The following is a 20,670-nucleotide window of genomic DNA, read 5'->3' as shown; positions in this document are numbered from 1 at the left end:
GACCTAGGAGCCAGACCTACTGGCCGCTTCTGGGGCACAGCACGGAGCCAGGACGAGCAAGCAGCCTGCCTTAGCCCTGCTGTGCCGCTGACCGGGAGCCACCCAAGGTAAGCCTGCACCCCAACCCCAAGCCCCAACCCTCTGACCCAACCCTGAGCCACCCCTGCACCCCAGAGCCGTGCCCCCAATCCAGAGCCTTCACCCCCCATACCCCAACTCCCTACCCCAGCCCAGAGCCCCCTCCCACACCCTGAACCCCTCATCCCCAGCCCCACCCCAGACTCCTCACACTCTCCTGCACCCCAACCCCCTGCCTCAACCCACAGTCCCCTCCTGCACTCTGAATCCCTCAGCCCCACCTGACAGCCTGGAGTCCCCTCCTACACCCCAAACCCCTCATCCCCAGCCCCACCCCAGAGCCAGCATCCCCGGCCAGAGTGCTCACCCCAACCCCCTGCCTCAACCCGCAGCCCCCTCCCACATTCCAAATCCCTCAGCCCCACCCCCCAGCCCGGAGTCTCCTCTTGCACCCAATCCCCTCATCCCCAGAGCCCACACCTCCAGTCAGAGCCCTCACCCCCTCCCGCACCCCAAATCTCTGCCCCAGCCCAGAGCCCCCTCCCACACCCTGAACCCCTCATTTCTGGCCCCCCCCCCAGAGCACACAGCCCCTCCCACTCATTTACAGCTCTCACCGCCTCCTGCACCTCAACCTCAACCCCAACCCCCTGCCCCAGCCCAGTGAAAGTGAGTGAGGGGGAATGTAGTGAGCAGGAGCGGGGCCTCAGGGAAGGGGGGGGGGGGATAGGGTGTTTGGTTTTGTGCAATTAGAAAGTTGGCAACCCTATCACAAAGGATGCCTGCGTCAATTTGCAGAAGCACAGGTAAGGGTAGGCAGAAGTTTGCTGGGTTTGACCAAAAAAAATGCAAAAAAAAAAAATAATAATACACTCATTCCTAGTGCAAGGAGAAAGGCAGGGTTATTGAACTCGATCCTGACGGAATGCTCTGTAAAGTGCCCAGTGGCATGGAATTAATTTTAAATTTGCTATTTTAGGGCAAACAAAAATAATCCGAATTATTCAAGCAACTACATTTTTTCTTCCAGATTTGAAAGGGGAGGTGGGGGCATGTGTGTGTGTGTGTGTGTGAACAGAGGGTGGAAACGGCAGGAAGTTCTGCTGCTAGAAACCTTTTCCCTCTCTGCTGATAATTTAAACACTCACAAAAAATTACAGAACCCACCAAACACAGTCTAAAAAACATAACAAGTGGGCAGGAGTTAGGGAGCAATCTGACGAGCTGAAGGTGATTTCAACTCTTGGGATTATGGGACAGCAGTCACACAGCTGGGTGTAGAAGATTCTATCAGAAAGGGAAAAGAGAGGGCAATGTTTTTATCTTAGTTTATTTAAATTTTTAAAGGACCTCTACTAGCCTAAAATTTAAAGTAAATTTCACATTCTTTATAATCCACAATATTGTGCTGCCTTTCAAGTATCCACAAAACAAAGAATTGAGTGCTTAGAGCAAGGTATTAAGAAATAGAGCTCTTGGATTCTAATCTGACCTTTTACAGCATCTCACTATGTGCCCTTGATTAACTAATTCACTTCCCCCTCCTCAGTTTTCCCATCTGTTAAATGAGAGTAACTTGCACCTCATAGTCTGGTTGGGGAGGGGTTCTGAAGTCTGATTGATTTCTCAGTGGTTGTGAGGTGCTTAGAAATGCCATGATAAAATTTATTGTTTACCTGACAGCACTTTAGCTCTTTCAGTCCATTGCGTTGCACACAATTTGAGTACACGAAGCCTCAGGTGCAACTGAGTGGATGCCATATGACATTTTGATTGTAGCAGAAACCATCATTTAATTCTTAAATTCTCAACCTTAGCACTACATTAATGTATTTTCTTTTGAGTTAATTTCCTTTTTTCTTAAAAGTTTTCAAAAAAGGAAGATCTAAATGATTTTGTAGTTATTTACATATCTGATAATTAAAAATGATTACAGGTAGAGCTATCCAGATAAGGAATGTCACCCTGAATTAGGCTCAATGGGATAAATCCTAATGATGGATACCATGGAACAAATGAGGTATTAGGGTTAATTTTCAAATACACCTAATTCCCATTGACTTTCAATGAACTTAGACTTTTAAATGCCTGAGTAACTTTTTCAAAATGGGACTGTAAGGTAAATTTTTCAAAAGTGACTCAGGAACCTAAGTGTCTGGATCGACTTTTATTCATTCCTTAGTGACGCAGACCTCTCACTGAAAACAATGAGAGTTTTGATTGAGTAAAGATGGCAGCATGGGGTCATGGGGGCAGCTTGGGGTTTTTGTAATGGGCTTATACATACAATTATTTGAATGTTTAATCATTGTGTATTGTTATATGTGCAAGGATCCTTAAGCATCTTGTGTGTGAATATAACTGGAAGGTCTGAAAGTGTATGTTTATATCACTAAGAACTGTGTTCTGCCACATTTACTCATTCTGAGTAGGATCTTACTCTGGAAATAGTCCCATAGACCACATAAGGTGCTTCACAGTGCAAGTAAGAGAGGCAGAATCTGGACTAAAGAATAAACTTGCTCTTCTAGGTCAACAATTCAGCTTCAACCCAGGCTGGAGATAAGTTCTGAGGAGAGACTTCAAGGTTTACAGATTTCCATCTTGGTGCTTTTCCCATTCCTAAGGGGACTGCAAGGAACAAAGCATGAATGTGCATTGTTTTGGTGTGTTCATTCCATACCATTCTGCCAGACCACTCAGACCTTCTGTTCCTCAATGTTCCAAACTCCCTTATCTTCTAATAATGATCTGCCTCACCCTTTGCTGGAACATTCCATTATCACGCTGTTACAGGGGTGTTCGTGACACAGCAAGTGTGATAATAAATATATTATAATTTTTAAAGCACTAATTCAGTCCCCTCCGATATACACACCAACCAAAATGTTCTACTAAATGTACATGTACCACTTGTGATGCGTGTTAACTGATAAGAATATTGCATCTTGCCTCTCTCACCTGAGCAGTCCTCCTGATGGTGCAGCCCGGAAAAATATGCCTATAAATATGCACAAGTAGGAGGTGTGTGATTCAAGCAAACATCAAAATGCATATACCACTGAAAACAAAGAACACTGTAATAAAATAAATAAAATATTCTATTTCTATAATTTCTCTCAACCCAAGAGAGCCCAAAACAATTTAAACAGACTTGGAATGCAATCACCTCTGGGATGGAACATGGTAGCTGTTTAACAGCTGACAGCATCACTACACAACATTTTACCTCAAGTAAAAAAGATTATGTATTGAACAAAAACTGAAGGGGGAATTTAGGGAGGCAGAGTAAAGTTATTTATCTGAGTTACGTTTCGTTCATGGGAGTCTTAATGTTTACAGTGGACAATGTCTCAATCTCACATTTAATGCAAAACCAAAAACTGCATAGGGCCCACCAGAGGAACTCAGAGGAAAGAGTGCCATCTACTGCATCATCCTCACCACTTCCTGCAGCAGCCTGTGTTTTCCTTGGAGGTCTTCCATCCAATTGCTAAGTGTCCTGCTTAGCTTGTGAGATCCAAGGCTGCAGCTGCAAGGTGGCAATATATCAAACCCATGGCTTGTGTTAAATTTATTAATCAAGTTTTTGTTTTTAAAATTTTGACCTGTACAGTTAATCAGTCAGGTTCCCGACCTAGATCAAAAGACCCACAGGACCCATCTGATCCACTCCTTTCATCCAGCCCCTATTTCCTAAACACAGAAATTACACTGCAGCCCTCACAGGAGGCACGGCCTCTTTTTCAGAGAAGGGAAAGGTCAAAAGAGAAAGAAAGCTGTGAGCCTTCTAGGCTCTTTCTTTCACCTGGGTCACAGACAAGTGATTTTATCTCCTCAATTTCTCTCTTTTTCTTTTCACAAGCCTTGTAACTCTTTTTTTAAAACAATTTATTAAGCAAATAGTCATACATACACTTTCCATTTTTTTAGATTCCCCAGGGAATAGACACCATACATTTTCAAAAACATCCAGAAAGAGGCTTATTGAATGTTGCTGTAAATACCACTGAGCTATGAAATTCACAGAGTGCTGACACCAGCCTCTCTCTATATTTGCTATCTCTGCCATGGACTCCGAGCAAGCCATAACCTTCGACCTGGGGTCCCAAAAAACCTAAGGTTCCTTTCAAAATATTGATGAAAAAGGCACCAAGAGGAACCTTGGACACAACAGCAAAGCTGAGAAGGTGAGAGGGGTGGGAGAGAGGCAGGTGTAGGTCTGTGGAGACAGTACAGAGGTCTGTAAAATTTACATAGTATCATTTTTCTCAAGTACAGAGGCAACAAACTCAGAAGAAATAAAAATCCACCCAAGAGACTAGAGAAGCTTCTGAATAAATGCAGCAGCCAAGGAAGCTCAGGGGCCTGCCAACAGCACTAGATATTGAAGCCAGCTTTTAACCCACAGTTCAAATTTCTACATCCACAGATGAACCACTTCCGCCATTCTTTAAACAGGACTCTGTCAAGTGCCTAGGGCCAAACCCTATTCACTTAAATGACTTCAGTGAGCTACTCCCATGAGTAAAGAACAGAGGATCAGGCTCTCAGATTGTAAGATCCTTGAGGGCAAGGTACTTCTTTGCTCTTTGCACAGCAGGAAACACAGTATGGACAAGTAACAATAAATATTATATATTAATAAGTAGTTAAAGGCACAAAATTCAAAGATTAGAAGCAAGAGGGGAAGGGAGAATTGCACGGGAACTATCAGGAAGAGAACCATTACAAGTAAATTTTTACTTTCCCTTGCAGTGTTTTAGGAAAGTAAGACATCAAACAGCCTTGGGCGACTGCATGTGAAACTAACTAGAAGGGTTTAATCTCCATAGTCTTGCATCTTGTATAGTCATTCACACTAGGACAAAGGGATTTCAGACTCTTTCTGATCCAGTAACATTTTTATACCCACTTTGCTTTCTCTGACAGCAAGGTGCAGTGCAACAATGAGTCAGGTCTGCAGATTGAAGGTGACCAAGCTAAAATATCAGTTCCAACCTAAGTGAAAGGCAGAAAGTAAAAAACCAGCATCAACAAGGAATGGGAAACTGGGCATTAATATGGAATTGAAAGCATTTTAATCATCTCAAGTGTTAGTTACAAAGGAGCTTTTTTGGGGAAAAGTGGGGGAGAGGGTTAAATCATGAAAAAGTCCCCCTTACAGAGCTGCTGGTTCCCTGTGAGAAACTTCAAAAGACTGTATGTGGACTAAGGGGAGGGTATGAAGAACTGAGCTCATATGTGATAAGTTAACAAGATACATTCCTTTATAATTGCAAGCGCAGCCTGGGATCTGAGAGCCAAACTGTGTTCCTTCTTTCTCAGGCATCACCACTCTCTATCTTGGGTTAAGCACCTCACAACTTCTTAGGAGGTATTTACAGATGCGGCGCTGAGACATAGAGAAATGCATGCTACAGAATTAACTCAGATGATCCAACTTTGCATTACTTCCCTTGTGTTAGTCTATCAGTAACTTGCCCAAGTCACACAGCAAGTCTGTGACAGACCAGGAAACCGTAAGAATGGCAATTCTGGGTCAGACCCATGGTCCATCTAGCCCAGTATCCTGGCTTCCAACAGTGGCCAGTGCCTGATGCTTCGGAGGGAATGAACGTAACAGGGCAATTATTGAGTTATCCTTCCTGTCATCCAGTCCTAGATTCTGTAAATCAGAGATTTAGGGACACCCGGAGCATGGGGTTGCAACACTGACCATCTTGGCTAATAGCCATTGATGGACCTATCCTCCAGGAACTTATCTAATTCTGTCTTGAACCCAGTTATACTTTTGGCCTTCACAACAAGTTCCACAGGTTGACTGTGCATTGTGTAAAGAAGTTCTTCCTTTTGTTTGTTTTCCAGCCTATTAATTCCATTGGGTGACCCCTGGTTTCTGTGTTACGTGAAGGGGTAAATAATACTTCCTTACTCATCTTCTCCACACCATTCATGAATTTATAGACCTCTGTCATATCGCCCCTCAGTCATCTCTTTTCTAAGCTGAACAGTACCAGTCTTTTTAACTTATCCGCATACAGAAGCTGTTCCATACCCTTATTTATTTTTGTTGCCCTTCTCTGTTACTTTTCCAGTTTAGTTATATCTTTTCTATTTTTTGAGAAGGGGTGACCCAAAACTGTAAGAAGTATTCAAGGGGTGGGCATACCATAGTTTTATAATGGTTTCTGTTTTATTATCTATCCCTTACCTAATGGGTCCTATCATTGTTAGCTTTTTTGACCTTAAGCAGATGTTTTCAGAGAAATATCCATGATCCATTTCTTGAGTGGGTACAGTTAATTTAGACCCCATCATTTTGTATGAGAAGCTGGGATGATGTTTTCCAAGGTGCATTACTTTGCATTTATCAACACTGGATTTCATCTGTTATTTTGTTGCCCAAAAAGATAGGAAACAGTTTAGTGATATTCTTTTTGTAACTCTTCACAGTCCACTTTGGAGTTAACTACCTTGAGTAATTTTGTATCTGCATATTTTGCCACCTCACCATTCATCCCCTTTTCCAGATCATTTATGAATATGTTGAACAGGCCCCAGTATAGCAGAGGACCTTCCCTCTTATCCCATGACCACTTACTTTGCTTAAGAGTCTTTGGTGTGGGACCTTGTCAAAGGCTTTCTGAAAATCCAAGTCCAAGTACACTATTCCCACTGGATCACCCTTGTCCATATGCTTGCTGACACCCTCAGAAAACTCTTATAGATTGGTGAGGCATGATTTCTTTTTACAAAAACCTTGTTGACTCTTCCCCAACATATCATGTTTATCTATGTGTCTGATAATTTTGTTCTTTACTATAGTTTCAACTAATTTGCCTGGTACTGAAGTTGGGCTTACCAGCCTGTAATCAGCAGGATCCCCTCTAGAGCTTTTTTTTTTTTTTTTCCTTTTTTTAAATCGGTCTTACATTAGCTATCCACCAGTCATCTGGCTGATTTAAACAATAGGTTACATACCACAATTAGCAATTCCAAATTTGAGATACTTGAGAATTCTTGGGTGAAATACCATCTGGTCCTGGTGACTTATTACTATTTATCAATTTGTTCCAAAACCTCCGCTTTGACACCTTAATCTGGGACAGTTCCTCAGATTCGTCATCTAAAAAGACTGGCTCAGGTGTGGGAATCTCCCTCACATCCTCTGCTGTGAAGCCCGATGCAAAGAATTCATTTAGCTCTGCAACAGCCTGGCCTTCTTTGAGCACCTTGAACATCAAGTGCCCCACTGATTGTTTAGCAGGCTTCCTGCTTCTGATGTACTTTAAAAAATAAAATTACGGTTCATTGTGCGTCATTTTCTAGTTGTTCTTCCAATTCTTTTTCGGCCTGCCTAATTACATTTTTATACTGGACTTGCCAGATCTTTCAATTCCCAGGCTTACCTCCGATGAATGGCCCATCCTTTCCTGCCAGAAATAAAAGATATTACAAGACAAAATCTGCCCTAATTTACATTTAAGCCACATCACTGTCTCCTCAGGGCTATGGGCTTGACCAGATATAAGTGACAGCACAGTCTGACCTACAGTCTACCATACTGGTGATGATGCACAAGAAGGAAAGAACTCACCTTGACTCTCAGATTCCAGAATAAGTTGTCAGAGCTGGCAATTAGAAAACATTTTTTCTTGTAAACTGTGGATATTGGGAGAACCAAAATACATATAACACCCCTCTCCAGGTCATTTTTTACAGAGTCCCATTTTAGAGCAAAACAACACTTTAAACAAAAATAGTTCTGCTTCTAATACTATGTGGCACCCATCTCCCACCTACTGTTCCTTTCTCTTACATCCATCCTTCTTCCTCAGTCTCAGACCCTCCCATCCCACCAGCCTCCCTCTTGGCACCTGTTCCCATCCACAAAAGTGCCTCCTGTTGGAGGGTGGTTTTAGTGTGAGAGCAAATAGGCCTGCAATAAAGGATTGTGGGAGAATTAGCTCCAAGGCTAACATTGCTGACATCAAACAGCAACAAAACTCTGACAACTCACTTGGTTTCCACATGTGAAAGGAGAAGTTTTGTTATCCACCAAGGCCAAAGGTGTGGCCAGTACAGAAGGGCTGACAAAGAACAGAATTAACAGATCAGCCCAGGATAGGTGGCCATTCTACTGTATCACCATGTGCATTAGCACCTCTCCCTGGCTAGGGAGCCATCAGGGCTGAGAGACAATTTTCTCTCATCAGTTCACTGGATATAGCACTCCTCCTCTTCCCCATGAGCCTTTGGCTTTACCATTCCACCCATCACAGTGTGTGCAGAGTTCTAGCATTTCCTAGGATATCCTGGGAAGGTCCCACTCCATACTCCTGACAAGTCTTTAAAAACAGCATCCCCTGCAATACAGTCCGGACACTTGGAGCCTGGGGTAAGGACGAAGACAAGAGCTACTCTATCTGCTGCAGAGCTCGGGGCTTTATTCACTGCTGCTCCATTTTTCATTATAGGCTCCATACACGACTCCCAAGCAAGCTGCCCAGCACAAGGTGGTGCTAGGCAGTGACTTTAGGGGAATACTCTAAAAACAAAAACCCCAACCTCCTCCCTGAAATCCACGAAGTGGCTCTCCTACCCTGCCTGCATTTTAGTAGGAAAGGAGATTTCCTGGCTGCCCATCCTCCTCCTATCAGTTCTGGGGGCTGAATGTAGCCCTCAGGCCCCATGTTGAGTGCCCAGTGTAAGGGAGTTGGGGCCCCTTTCCATTTTTAAGGAGACAGGATACTATTTCATAACAAATCAGAGATGGAATTTAGGGACATGTTAGATCCAAACTGAACCTCCGTGGCTCCAGCTCATCTCTAATATTTACTATTAGCAATAATAAACAGTGTGTATGCTGCACTTTGGAGCATCACAGCAGTTTACAAACATTCAATTAATAGATCTTAACAGATCTTATTTCTCTGATGCCCATCTGGCACCGCATAAAAATAACATGATTAGAAAATTATTATTTTAAAATGTGCCGAAGGAAATGAATCCAAGAGAAGCTTGAGAGAGAATGAAAGCGGGAAGTGAGCAGCAGAAAGAAGAAAGTATCAGAAACCAAAACAAAGGCAGTGTTCATCCCGAGCCTCCTAACCTCCAGCCCAAAGGGCACAGGTTGCACACCGACTATAAGTAGCTCCATACAAAGGCACATAGCACTCCTCTCCCCACATTTATTCTACAGCCCTCAGTTACCATCTGTTTTATGCTTAGTGTTGCACTAGAGGGTGTAGATCTGGGCTGCTCAAAGTGGAGCCCAGAGCTGCCTGCCCTCTCCCCATAACTGCAGGGCAAGGGCCACGCAGAGACCAGGCAGTTGTTTATGGCTGGTGAATTCACACAACGAGCAATTTATATTCATCTATCAAGGAAGATGCAAGTAGGTGCAAATATTATGGTCGTGTTCGTTTGTTTTTTATTATAAAATATATGTAAATGTATATGCAAATTAAGTGCAGCCACCAGGTTTCTGGCAAAATGCCAACCCAGCCCTCAGTGTCACAAACTTTGGGGCAGCTAGAGGGGCCCATGTGTCTGCAGGAGAGTTCCAGGCTGTTCTCAATAGATCTACCCAGAATAGGAAGGTTGTGCTGTTCTAAAAGGACAGGTGGAAGATAAACCCCATGGTACCTTGTCTCTTTAAATGAAACAAAGAGGCTATAGAGAAAGCTGTTCCCTCTGCAGTTAAAAGACTGATAATTACAGAGCGACAGGCTCCTCTGTCATTCAGCAGGCAGCATCCCCAGGAAATCTTGCTCTGTAATCAAGGGCAGAGGCGCAATCAGGCCCCTATTCAGGCTTCCTTTCGAAACAGCCCCTCCTGGCAGCACAAGAGCTTTGGTGTGTTGCTTTGTGAAGCTGCTGAAGGCATCCACTTCAGGGCTCTGCAGCCATTAGGGGAGTCAATACAGTTTTTAAGCATGCTTTTGGTTCACCTTCACCCACAGAGCCCAAAGAGGCCCCGGAACATAGGTGCGGTCTACACTGTATCTAGGATCTGTATCTGACCTCCTTCTTACACGCTTGATGCTGAACTGATGCTAATGCATATCAGCAAGTCTGTCCTCAACAGAGGAGCTTGGCAAAAGGAGAGGATTTGTACCAGCGAATGCAAGAGAATGTGATCATGAGTGTGCAAGAGCACCAATATGAGTGTGCAAGTGAGGCTATTCAGGCAGACACACCAATATTTTGGTTGTTTTTTGTTTAGAAAACAAAAGGAAATGTCTATGGAGAAGTAATTTCTGTGCTATTCGAATAGTACAAGAGCTTCAGCCTATTGGCACCAGGCTAATCCCAGCAAGAATTAAGGGGCTAATTGGAGGAGCGGTGGGGAGACAGGTTACTCTGATTTCAGCTTCAGGATTCATGCCACCACCGCCCAGCAAGTTACATATTAAATTGCTATTCAAAACATTCACACAGGGTTGCCAGGTTCAATGAACCAGTTGTATTGAAAAGCGTTATTTTATTTCGAATGCTCAAATTTTCTTAAGTGCGCACACATTTGTACACCCAGGCACAGAAACCGCACATGCCAGTGACCAGTAGGGTACACCACTGGTCATTTGCACTTGCAGTTGCCACAATGTGTGCCATGCTGGTAATTGTGCGCACAAATTCAGCACCAAATGCCCACATAGCTTTCTGAACATCGAGGCCCGTGTTTTCATAGGATTTATAGTTCCATCATGTCACAGAATGTTACACTCTCCGCTGAGGTTCACTACAACTGGAACTCCACTTTGCACTGAAATCATTTGTGATACTGTAAATGGAGCTTCATTCCATCACAGTTCACTAGCAGCAGGTTCCACTGACTTTTTTGTTTGTTTGTTTTTATTTATTTCTCTGGCCACATGATAAATGAGTTTGTTGTGGTTTTACCATCTGCGGACACAGGTATCAATCAATAGCCACGTAATGGCCTGAAACCTGTCAAGAGAACTCGTTATTAAAAAGGTACATATTGCATTTAGCTATTAAAACAGAAGTTATTGACTGGATCCTATCAACTCCCAATGAATGAGCTAACTGCATCGGCGACCAAGTGAAAACACAGGCATGCAAATTAAAGGGCTGACAAATTGTGTAAGCAGGTTAAGGATCCACAGCTGCTGGTGTCCAGTCAAAAGGGAGTGTGTCTCCTTTAAAAATAGAGAGAGATCAGGAATAAATTATTCATGTTAAATAACACATGTGCAAATATCCCGGGGCAGGATAAGGAAATAAACTAATGAGAAAACATTAGCTCCAGCAACAAACAGTTCACTTTCTTGGGGAGGGAAGCAACAATGAACTAACAAATTTAAAAAAAAGGTAGGTGGGTCAATAGTGGATCAAGCAGATAGGAAGTTTGGGCCCAGTCCTGCAGTCCTTATCCCACTGATGTCAATGGAAGTTTTACCAGATTCAGGGTATAAAAGGAACTTTTTGTAATAGGAAAAGATTTTCCAAGTCAAAGGAAAATCTTTGTACATTTCACTAGTTTCCCTGTTCCGTTTTCTTGGCACTTCTTTGTTTGCTTATTTCACCCTACTAGAGCTTTGCTTCTCCCTTGTCCTCTTTCCCAGAACCTGCGGTGATGCCACAATGCTGACTGGGTGACACTGAATGACAATGGGCTTAGAGGTCACGCTTGCAGGATTACGGCTTTGCTGCAGGATCAAGTGGAGGGAGAAGGCGGACAGGGAAGGAGAAAACAAGACTGTTTATGAAAATAATTAAAACAAATGAAATGCACGTGACATAATAGCAAACAGAGGAAATGAGACCAGCTAAGGAAATTGTTAAGGATATTTCTGAGGTTAGAGCTGAGGTGAAAGTTCCCTGAACAGTGCATCATACCTGAGGGAACAGACCATGGTAAACTATGGGCTAAAATACATAAAAAAGCACCCTAAGGCAAAGGCAAAATTTCTTCCCCCCACCCTCCATCATTAAGTAGGACGTTGGGAGAAAAATGATACATCACTACAGGAAACAAACGGCAGTGTGACGTGTGATTTCACAAACAACAATAGCACTGTCTGCACTCCACACATCCCTTGCCTCATTAGAGATGTATTTCCCATACCTCACCTTCCACAAGGAAATATGGAAATTGCATCACTCAAGTCTTGTTCAGAGCTGTCAGCACTGCCCCATAGGTGGGCAGAAGCCCTGCTTGCTTACCGCATTTTTCAAGACATGCTCAACAGACTGTTGATATCTGAAGTAGTTCCCTGTGGAGCCTAGATCCATTAGCTTAGGAAGTAGGAAGAGGCTTATTTCTCTAGGTTTCAGAGTCCAAATGCAACTGTGGATCCGGCAATCCTATCCCACAAAACTTCCATTTACTTCAGCAGGATTTTGGGGTCTACAAAGGATGCCAGGAGCAGGCCCATATATTCATCACTAATTCTACACGACTGCTTAATCACACTGAGTGACCCCAGCAACCTCAGAACTTCTAAGGCCCAAGCTTAGCAAATCATTCTCTCTCATTAATAGGCCGATCCTGAGTGGTGCCAGGCACTCAACAGAAAAGTCGGGAAGTTGGGATATTTAGCACCTCTCAGGATCATATGCTTGGTCTGGTGTATGTCCCCCATTACACTTCTACACTCCCTCCCACAGGGTGATCTGGACCCCAAGATCTAGGTGAAACTTCTTGTGGGGATTGGTCCTGCTTTGAGCAGGGGGTTGGACTAGATGACCTACTTAGGTCCCTTCGAACCCTGATATTTAATGATTCTATAGGTCGGTGAAAGGAAGGCAGGGTGTTTTTTGAACTCTAAAATCTATGGAAATTTCTGGCCAGTTTACAACCAAGACATCCCAAGTCTCCTCTTGGGATAAAACTAGTTCACAAAGATATTGCAGCAAGATTTTGGATTTCTCACAATCAACCTAAGGAGCTTTATCCAAGTCTCTTGCCTGTATGGACACTTAAAACAGTGGGGCCCACTAGTGAGAACCAATTACCACAGCATTTAAGAGAAGACCCAGAAACAAGTCCTGGTATTTATCCTGTGGTAAGTTTTAGTTGTTTGTCACTACAGTTTTATTTTGAAAAAAAAATTTAAAAATCCAGTAGTTACACTCAATCTTTATTTGTATTGCTTCGGCAACACAGTCCGAACTTTCACATGGGCCCCAAAACGATCTGAGCAGGGGTTCTGGGAGCAACCAAAATGACAATCTCAGCCATTACTGTGTGAGAAACACAGGCAGAGCAGGGCCTTCTCCACACTACTATCAAGCTACCCCAAGGATGGCCTTATTTTTGCTAAGTCTTGTCTGTCAAGTATGGATTCCACAAAGCCCATAACCAGGGTGGTTCACGGTTGCTCCCCATTTTACCTGCCCCGCCTTGGTTTATGGGAGTGGGAGGGGGAATTCAAACAAACATTTGGGGTTTGATCAATCTTTCCTACAAACCCTTAGTGCTCATGAACTCATTGCCTTACCTTCTCCAGCCCCATTAACAAGTTAGCGGTAAGGATTCTCCCCACACTCCCAATGCTGTGCCACATCTGCAAAATTCCCTCTTTGCCATCATATGTAACCGCCCCCCCTTGCTATTTGCTATGGGTGAGGAGGTGCTTGTGATTTGGAAGGGGATTCATCTCCTTTGAGATCCACTAATAGAGGTACCAGGCCTTTTGCAGCCATGCTAAATGAAAAATTAGCCCGTTGGATTTTGCAAAGAGCTGAAGGGAGGGAAATAAGGCAGGTGATCTCTTACCTTCCGAGCAAAGTTTGCCAACATACCCAGTGGCAGAGCAGTCACAATGCGGCTCACCATCCAGAAGGAAACAAGTGCCGCCATTCTCACAAGGGTTCTCTACACACAGCCCCTCCATGTCCAGATGAACCCCCTGGTTGCCCAGCAGCTGTGGTTCCGAGTTGCCATATTTCAGGTCCAGGATAAATCCCTGAAATGGAGGCTCACTTAGGATGCCATCGAGGGTCAAGGCAGCAGGGCGGATGTCTGACGGAACGCCACCAACAAAGAGGTCACTGACGATGTTCATGTTCTGGCGCTGTGGACGCACTTCACCAGGCTTGGCTTCACCATCCAGCACCAGCACTGTCCGGAGCTGGTTGCGGCTGACCATGAGGAAGTGCCAATTGCTGTCATTGACCTGCTTTTCTGTGACAACCGTGGTCTCGGCACAGTCCATGCTGAACCGGAGCTGGATGCGCCCATCAACCAGGGACAAACAGAGGAAGTCGCAGACACCGCCATCATCAAAGTAGAGGAGCAGCCCTGCCGAGACGTTGGTCTTGAACTGAAAGCTCAGGTCGCTCCTGGTGCTGGCATCCCAGCGGAGGTAGCGGGCCCACTGGTTGGGGAGGCCCATGAACTCCAGGCCCAGACAGAGGCCCAGTAAGGAGCCCAGCAGTAAGCTCACCTTCAGGGTGAAGCAGACAGAGTGGAGAGTGAAGCCCATTGTTGCAAAAAGCTGCTCTTCCCTAGGAGAAATATAAAAGCCACAGCACTGGTGAGAAGGACCCCAGGAAAAATCACTGATAAATTCCACAGGAGGAGAAGAAAAGCACACGTGATCGGCTAGGAGAATTCACCTCTCCAAGAAAAGATCTCAGCTATCCACTAAGATCTGGAGGCCTTTATCCCAGAAGGAGAGGGTGTGTGGTGAGAATTCTCCAGGTGATCCACTTTCTTGAAGGGCAAAAAACCCAAGGTGGTCTCGTTTTGGTGGAAAACACAAAAGTGACAGTGGTTGTGAGAAAGAGAGAGAGAGAGAGTGTAGAGGTAAAGGCCAACTCTCAAATTCCAGATTCCTAGAAGCGATGACAACTGTGGCAGTGAGGTGGTGGTGAACTCAGAAAGGATATAATCATTGGGAGAGCAAAACCAAAGTCAGTCTTCAGGGTGCATTGATGGTGATCCAGCCCATAACTCCTCACTTGGCACTGAAAGAGCTTGCAGGACCTGTAAGGACAAAGCGGGGCGGGGGGACAGAGAGAGAGAGAGAGAGAGAGGGGTCAGTCCCACAGCCCACCAGAAGTCAAGTGTAGTTGGTAACCTGAGATTTGTATGCATTTCCTGGAGCAATATTTCCTTATTTAGCTGGCAGGATTTCATGTATGTTTGTACCTGCAGTTATCCCCTCATCTCCCAAGGTAGTAGGGCTATTTACACCATCAGACGTCTCAGGGCCTGAGTGAGAAATGCAGATGCTCAAGTCATGATCAGGCCCTATCACAGCAGATAAATAATCCTAAGAAGTTCTGATGAACAATGAAAAACCTGCCAATCACCTTGAGAAATACTGCCTCCAAGAAGTTTAAAGCCTAAGGCATGCCAGGGAAACCCCCATGCCAGGCCACTCACTAATGCTGTTTCCAGGAATACCACAAAATTCCCCTTCAACAGCATGCAACTTCTAAGCAAGTTTGGCTCCTCTACATGTTCTAACACACTGACAGAGGGCAGTTTATTTAATCTTCACTGACCAACAGACCCTAACAACTTTCCAAAGAGCCAAATTCTTCCCTCCCATCAAATCAAGGAGATCAAAGGTTCTGAGAGTCAGATTCCGCTCTCAGTTACACCGGTGTAAAATTGGAGCAACTCCAATCACCCAGTGGAGTTGTTCTAGATTTACAACAGTGTAACTAAGAGCAGAATCTGGCCCCACAAATAAAATGTAATATATAGGAATGTTGCCCAGGTGTAAAGAGGGCAGAATTAGGCATGAATCATGAGTCTGGTACACACAGAAACATATCACACTACTGTGCTCATCCACAATCCCTTGATAATTCTAAATTGAGCAGACTGCAACTCAGAGGGTTTTTACTGAGCCTCTGACATGCTCCCCTGCTCTTGCGGGGTGCACTGCTGGACCTACACTGGGATTTTTTAGGAGGGGAGGGGCTAGGATGGAAGTGGTAGCCCAAAACAGAATTTGTATCTGCACACTCTGTTCCCAAAGCAGGTCAAACTGATTAAGTCCACTGAGGAGGGATGGGTCTGCCCCATCAAGTTTACAGGCTATAATAGCTTTACAGTCTCCCTAGTAATTTAACAAAAAATACTTATTGCAAAGACTAGAATTCCTTAGAACAGAAAGGTCCAGCACAAGCCAAGGGAAGGCATTTTGCACAGATCTTCTGTTCCTCGGCCTCCTATCATGACTCATGACAGACAGAACAGCAGTGAGGAGGCTGGACAGAACAGACATCCAGTTATCGGTTTTCCATTCAGCATTAGAACTTGCTACATATGTCCTGCACATTACTAGTGCAGAGACTCAAACCGGGACCCTTAAAACTAGGCCCAGCAGCTATACTAGTAACCTTTGCTTCTGGCTGACATGGTAGAAACTGCACTATACTGGTCTGTCTAGGCACTTATATGCCCCATCACTGTTGCACCCAAGCACCCCCAAATATTTAAAAATAGAAATAATAATGGTCTCAACCTTCAAGGTTCTACAAAGAGTTTGCTACTCACTAAGAGCCAAATTCACTCCTAGGATGAAGTGGGAGCAACTCCGATTGCCTTTAGCAAGAAGGAGCTCATAGAATATCAAGGTTGAAAGGGACCTCAGGAGGTCATCTAGTCCAACACCCTGCTCCATCCATTCCATCCATTTATACCAGTGCTGAATTAAATTCTTACTGTGGGAAGGTGGGTGACTGTGTCTGGGATAGGAGGATTATTTCAGATTAAAGGGAATTTGAAACTTGTGTGCGTTCTGTGATTGAAAATACTGGCTAAAACAAAGGCTACTGTAAGAGCAGAGACTTGTTCATAGACATGGGCTGGGCATAAGCCTCTAGGGAAAGACTATCATGTCAAGTTCAGCAAAAGTACAAAGCTAGACTGGATGGCTCAGGGGACTGGCATGAGGCCTTTCCAAAGCTGTCAATCTGGCACCTTTAACCAGCACTAAAAACAGGTCACTTGAAACACAAAACGAATCAATTACAAGAGAACCTGTAAGCAATAGAGAAACATGAGTTTTCAATGCCCCATGTAAGTCAGTCCCATTCCCTGCAGCTGCCTGACTGGAGCTCGTTAGCTTAACTGCTATAAACGCAAATACAATCAAGTCAAAACCAGAGGGAAGATAATTCCTTTTAATTGTTAACAGCTTGGCTCAGGCTGAGGGAGGAGAGAAAGCAGGAGGCATTAAGAGAGGTGTAAAGAAAAAAGGACCCAAATGTCCAACTCGTTTCTCCTCCCAATAACCCAGACATTGGTTCAGCCATTTATTCTTGGGCCTTGTGAAGCAACTGCAGGCAGAGATACCTCGCTTGTATCTGTTTACCTTTCTAGTCCGTGCTCCCCAGTGGCTGCACTAAAATACCCCATGATTTATTGAGCTGGGGGAGAGAGAGCGAGAGAGAAAGAAAGTGATGACCCAGGCCTGGAATTATTGATGAGACAGGATTAAGACTATAATAACATGTGTAAATTAGCCAGCAAAACATTCCCAGCAGCTAAAGGTTCCCTAGAACGTTTACCACTGCCCCAGTAGAATTTGTCTCCCTCTTAAGATTCAGACAGTCCTTAAACAAACGTGAGAGGGAGAGGTAGGCAAGCTCAGCATTGCAGCCAGCCCCACAGAGACCCCACGGTGGAACGTCTCCCTCAATACTTTTAGATTTTGTTTGGCAAAGTATGAGAAGCAGCACCCCCCTCTCTCTTTCTGACTAAAAATGAACTCTTTCAGAGCTAGTGAGAGGTGCTGAAGCAACAGCCCTTGAGGCCAACAGCGGGTAAGTATCCACAGAACAGGTACAGTTCAGCCCACAGTAAAGCAAGCTCCTCTCACATCCATCCTACTAATCTGTCTCAATCCTAAACTGCAGGAACCCCTCTTGGGGGAATTCAGTCCCCATGCCCATTCGATATTTGGCCTCTCTCCCTAAGTTGCAATAATGGGGATCATCAACAGTGGTGGTGACATCTGTAATGTTAGCACTTGTCCATTAAGGAATGGGCTGGGACCCAGCAACGTGTTTCCCACAGGACACCAGAAAATCAACAAAATGGAAACTAGTCAGAGGTAGCTGCACTGGGTTCAGACTGCTGACCAAAGCGGGGAATCCATGTACTTTCCCGTCACCAATTCCCCTCAATCTATTTTATAGAGAAGATAAGATCATCTTTATTTAGGCAGAGGAAGGAGAGACGATTGCTTCAGGCCATGACAAATTATAGGTGTTATTTCTCCATATTTATGCGCTCTAACTTTGGTTTTGGGAAGACTGTCTACATCCAGGCATAGGGCAGGCTGGTGCTGTGCAAGATTGCCCCTAGAGCTCTGCCAATGCCCTTTAATCCTGACCTGCAGCGTCCCCTGGTATTCCAGTCCTGGGCCCCATGCAGCTCTGCCAATGTAAACCACTCTGACTATACAGCAATAGGGGCTGGGAGAAAACTCAGATTTGCTGTCCCTTTTGGGCATTAGGAAGGATTTGAATTCAAGCCTTTAGAGATTAAAAGACTGACTCTTAGACCTGCGCCTAACACACACAGATGGCATGAAACTCCACTCTTAACATGTGTGATGGGGTCTGCACACCCCACACGGAACCAGGGCAAGAATAGGGTAATACCGGGCTAGGGAGGTCCCACCGCTCAACAGGTGCAGGGCGTGCTCCCAGTAGAGGAGTAGTATAAAAGGACACTGTTAGAGCAGCAAAAGTGGGGAAGGAGCTGCAGGCTGTGCCAAGAAGCAAGGTTGGTGCTGGGAGCTGTGACAGGAATGGGGCTACAGCTTTAAAGTTGTTCTAGCAGCAGGGAATCCGGATTGCCCACATCTCTGGGAAGCTGAAAGCCCTATAAGAGGCTGCTTTGAACAGGATGTTAACAGACCAAGTGGAGTCTTCTAAAACAGTGACCACGCCCCACACAGCAGAGCTCCAGTTTGGTAGGAAGCGACCCAGGGAAAAATGTAACTTGGGGATGGATTGCTTACTAGTCCACACACTTTGACAAACCTCCTATGGCCCTGGGTTGGGACCTAGTGGAGTGGGTGGATCTGGGTCCCCCTACCTTGCACCCTGTTCCTCTGTGTGGCAGAACTCCAAGGGGAGAAATAGGAGCATTCAGGAGGGATTGAGGCCTGCCATGTACAACTTGGCTGGGGCCCCCGCTTTGCCAGCTAGGCCAGCAGAAACTGTATGACCATTGCCTGACCCGTAGGCCAGCTGGTCATCAGACCACCCCTTGTAAAAGAGAACTATAGCAACAGCCTCACGCAATACAGCACTTCCTCTAGAATGCTGTAGGTTTCAGAGAAAACCTGGATTTGTGCTGGAAATGGCCCACCTGATGATCACTTTAGATAAGCTATTACCAGCAGGACAGTGGGGTGGGAGGAGGTATTGGTTCATATTCTCTGTGTGTATATAAAGTCTGCTGCAGTTTCCACGGCATGCATCCGATGAAGTGAGCTGTAGCTCACGAAAGCTCATGCTCAAATAAATTGGTTAGTCTCTAAGGTGCCACAAGTACTCCTTTTCTTTTTTTTTAAGAATACTGTAGTACTTTTTTTAAATGTATCTTCTCCAGGAACCTCAAACTTTTCCCCAGCATGAATCCCAGTGTGAGAGAGAGGTTGTGTGCTGGACACCTCCCCTCCCAGGCACAATCACACAGCAGCTCTGCACCAATTCCAGCAATTGCTCACATGGCAAAGGTTCACATTTCAAAGGTTTTTCGAGTACTGGGATCTTATTTTAATGCAAATTTAGCAGCAGGAAATGAGAAGAGCCAGCCCCACGCGGCCAGCCAGCTCTTCACAGCCCACCAGCAAGCACTCCACAGAGCGCAGTTTGAGAATTGCTGCTCTGAAAGGATCAGCTGTCCAGCAGATCATCCCCACCTCACCCTGACACCTACCTGTGCTCCCTCTGCTTCAGACTTCAGTACAGTAAGGAGGAGACAAAGCACATAGTCTGCACTCTGAGCAGACGGCTCAGCATTACGCACACAGAAAACCCGCTGCCGGAAACACACCTACTTGCGCTATTCAAACTTCCCACTCACAGGAATTAAAGAGCTGCAGAAATCCCAGGGTTGGAGAGGGGAGAACACTGTTCTGGGGGGAGGGGGGGTGTCAGCATCAAGTGCTGCCTGGCCACTAGCCACCTTGCCAAGACTAAGGGCCATCTTATTTATGCCAGGAGATGAGGGCCATTTGCTTAAAAGCCCTGGGGGAGGAGGGTCCGCCCTCGCGGTGGAGTGGCTCTCAAACACTTATCTGTTCTATGCGGAGAGCGAGTGAGCATGAGTGACAATATCTAATTGCCAACTAATTTCCATAATTACTGACTGGCATACTTTTTATGCCGGGTTAATATCTTTGCAAACGTCTCACAACGTAACTGCTCAGGAAACAGAGAGAGAAGCCGGGGCACAGAGCTGACATTCAAGTTACTTACCAAACTGCACAGAAAGGCTTCAAGAGATACTGGTTTGCCACTCTCCATCTCTGCTGTGCCCCTTCTCTACCTCTTTCTTTGAGTGCTAATTGCTTAGGGACAGATATTTAAGTGTAATTTTCAGCAATTTCACATGCAGAAAAAACAGCAGCACTGGAT

The 20,670-nt window shown here is 45.0% G+C and overlaps 1 protein-coding gene across 1 annotated transcript in view; it reads right to left on the bottom strand.

The window, feature by feature from the left end:
* Positions 1-20,670, bottom strand: part of NRXN3 (neurexin 3) — a 1,402,093-nt gene that overhangs the window by 1,331,610 nt on the left and 49,813 nt on the right. Inside the window, exon 3 of the mRNA XM_073349326.1 lies at positions 13,829-15,040. Coding sequence (XP_073205427.1) covers positions 13,829-14,537 — 709 coding nt within the window. The 5' untranslated portion in view covers positions 14,538-15,040. The remainder of the gene's footprint in view (positions 1-13,828; positions 15,041-20,670) is intronic.

The sequence above is a fragment of the Lepidochelys kempii genome, chromosome 6 (genome assembly GCF_965140265.1).
Source record: "Lepidochelys kempii isolate rLepKem1 chromosome 6, rLepKem1.hap2, whole genome shotgun sequence".
Taxonomy (NCBI): Eukaryota; Metazoa; Chordata; order Testudines; family Cheloniidae; genus Lepidochelys; species Lepidochelys kempii.
The sequence above is the reverse complement of the archived record's forward strand: the minus strand, read 5'-3'. Positions and strand labels throughout refer to the sequence as shown.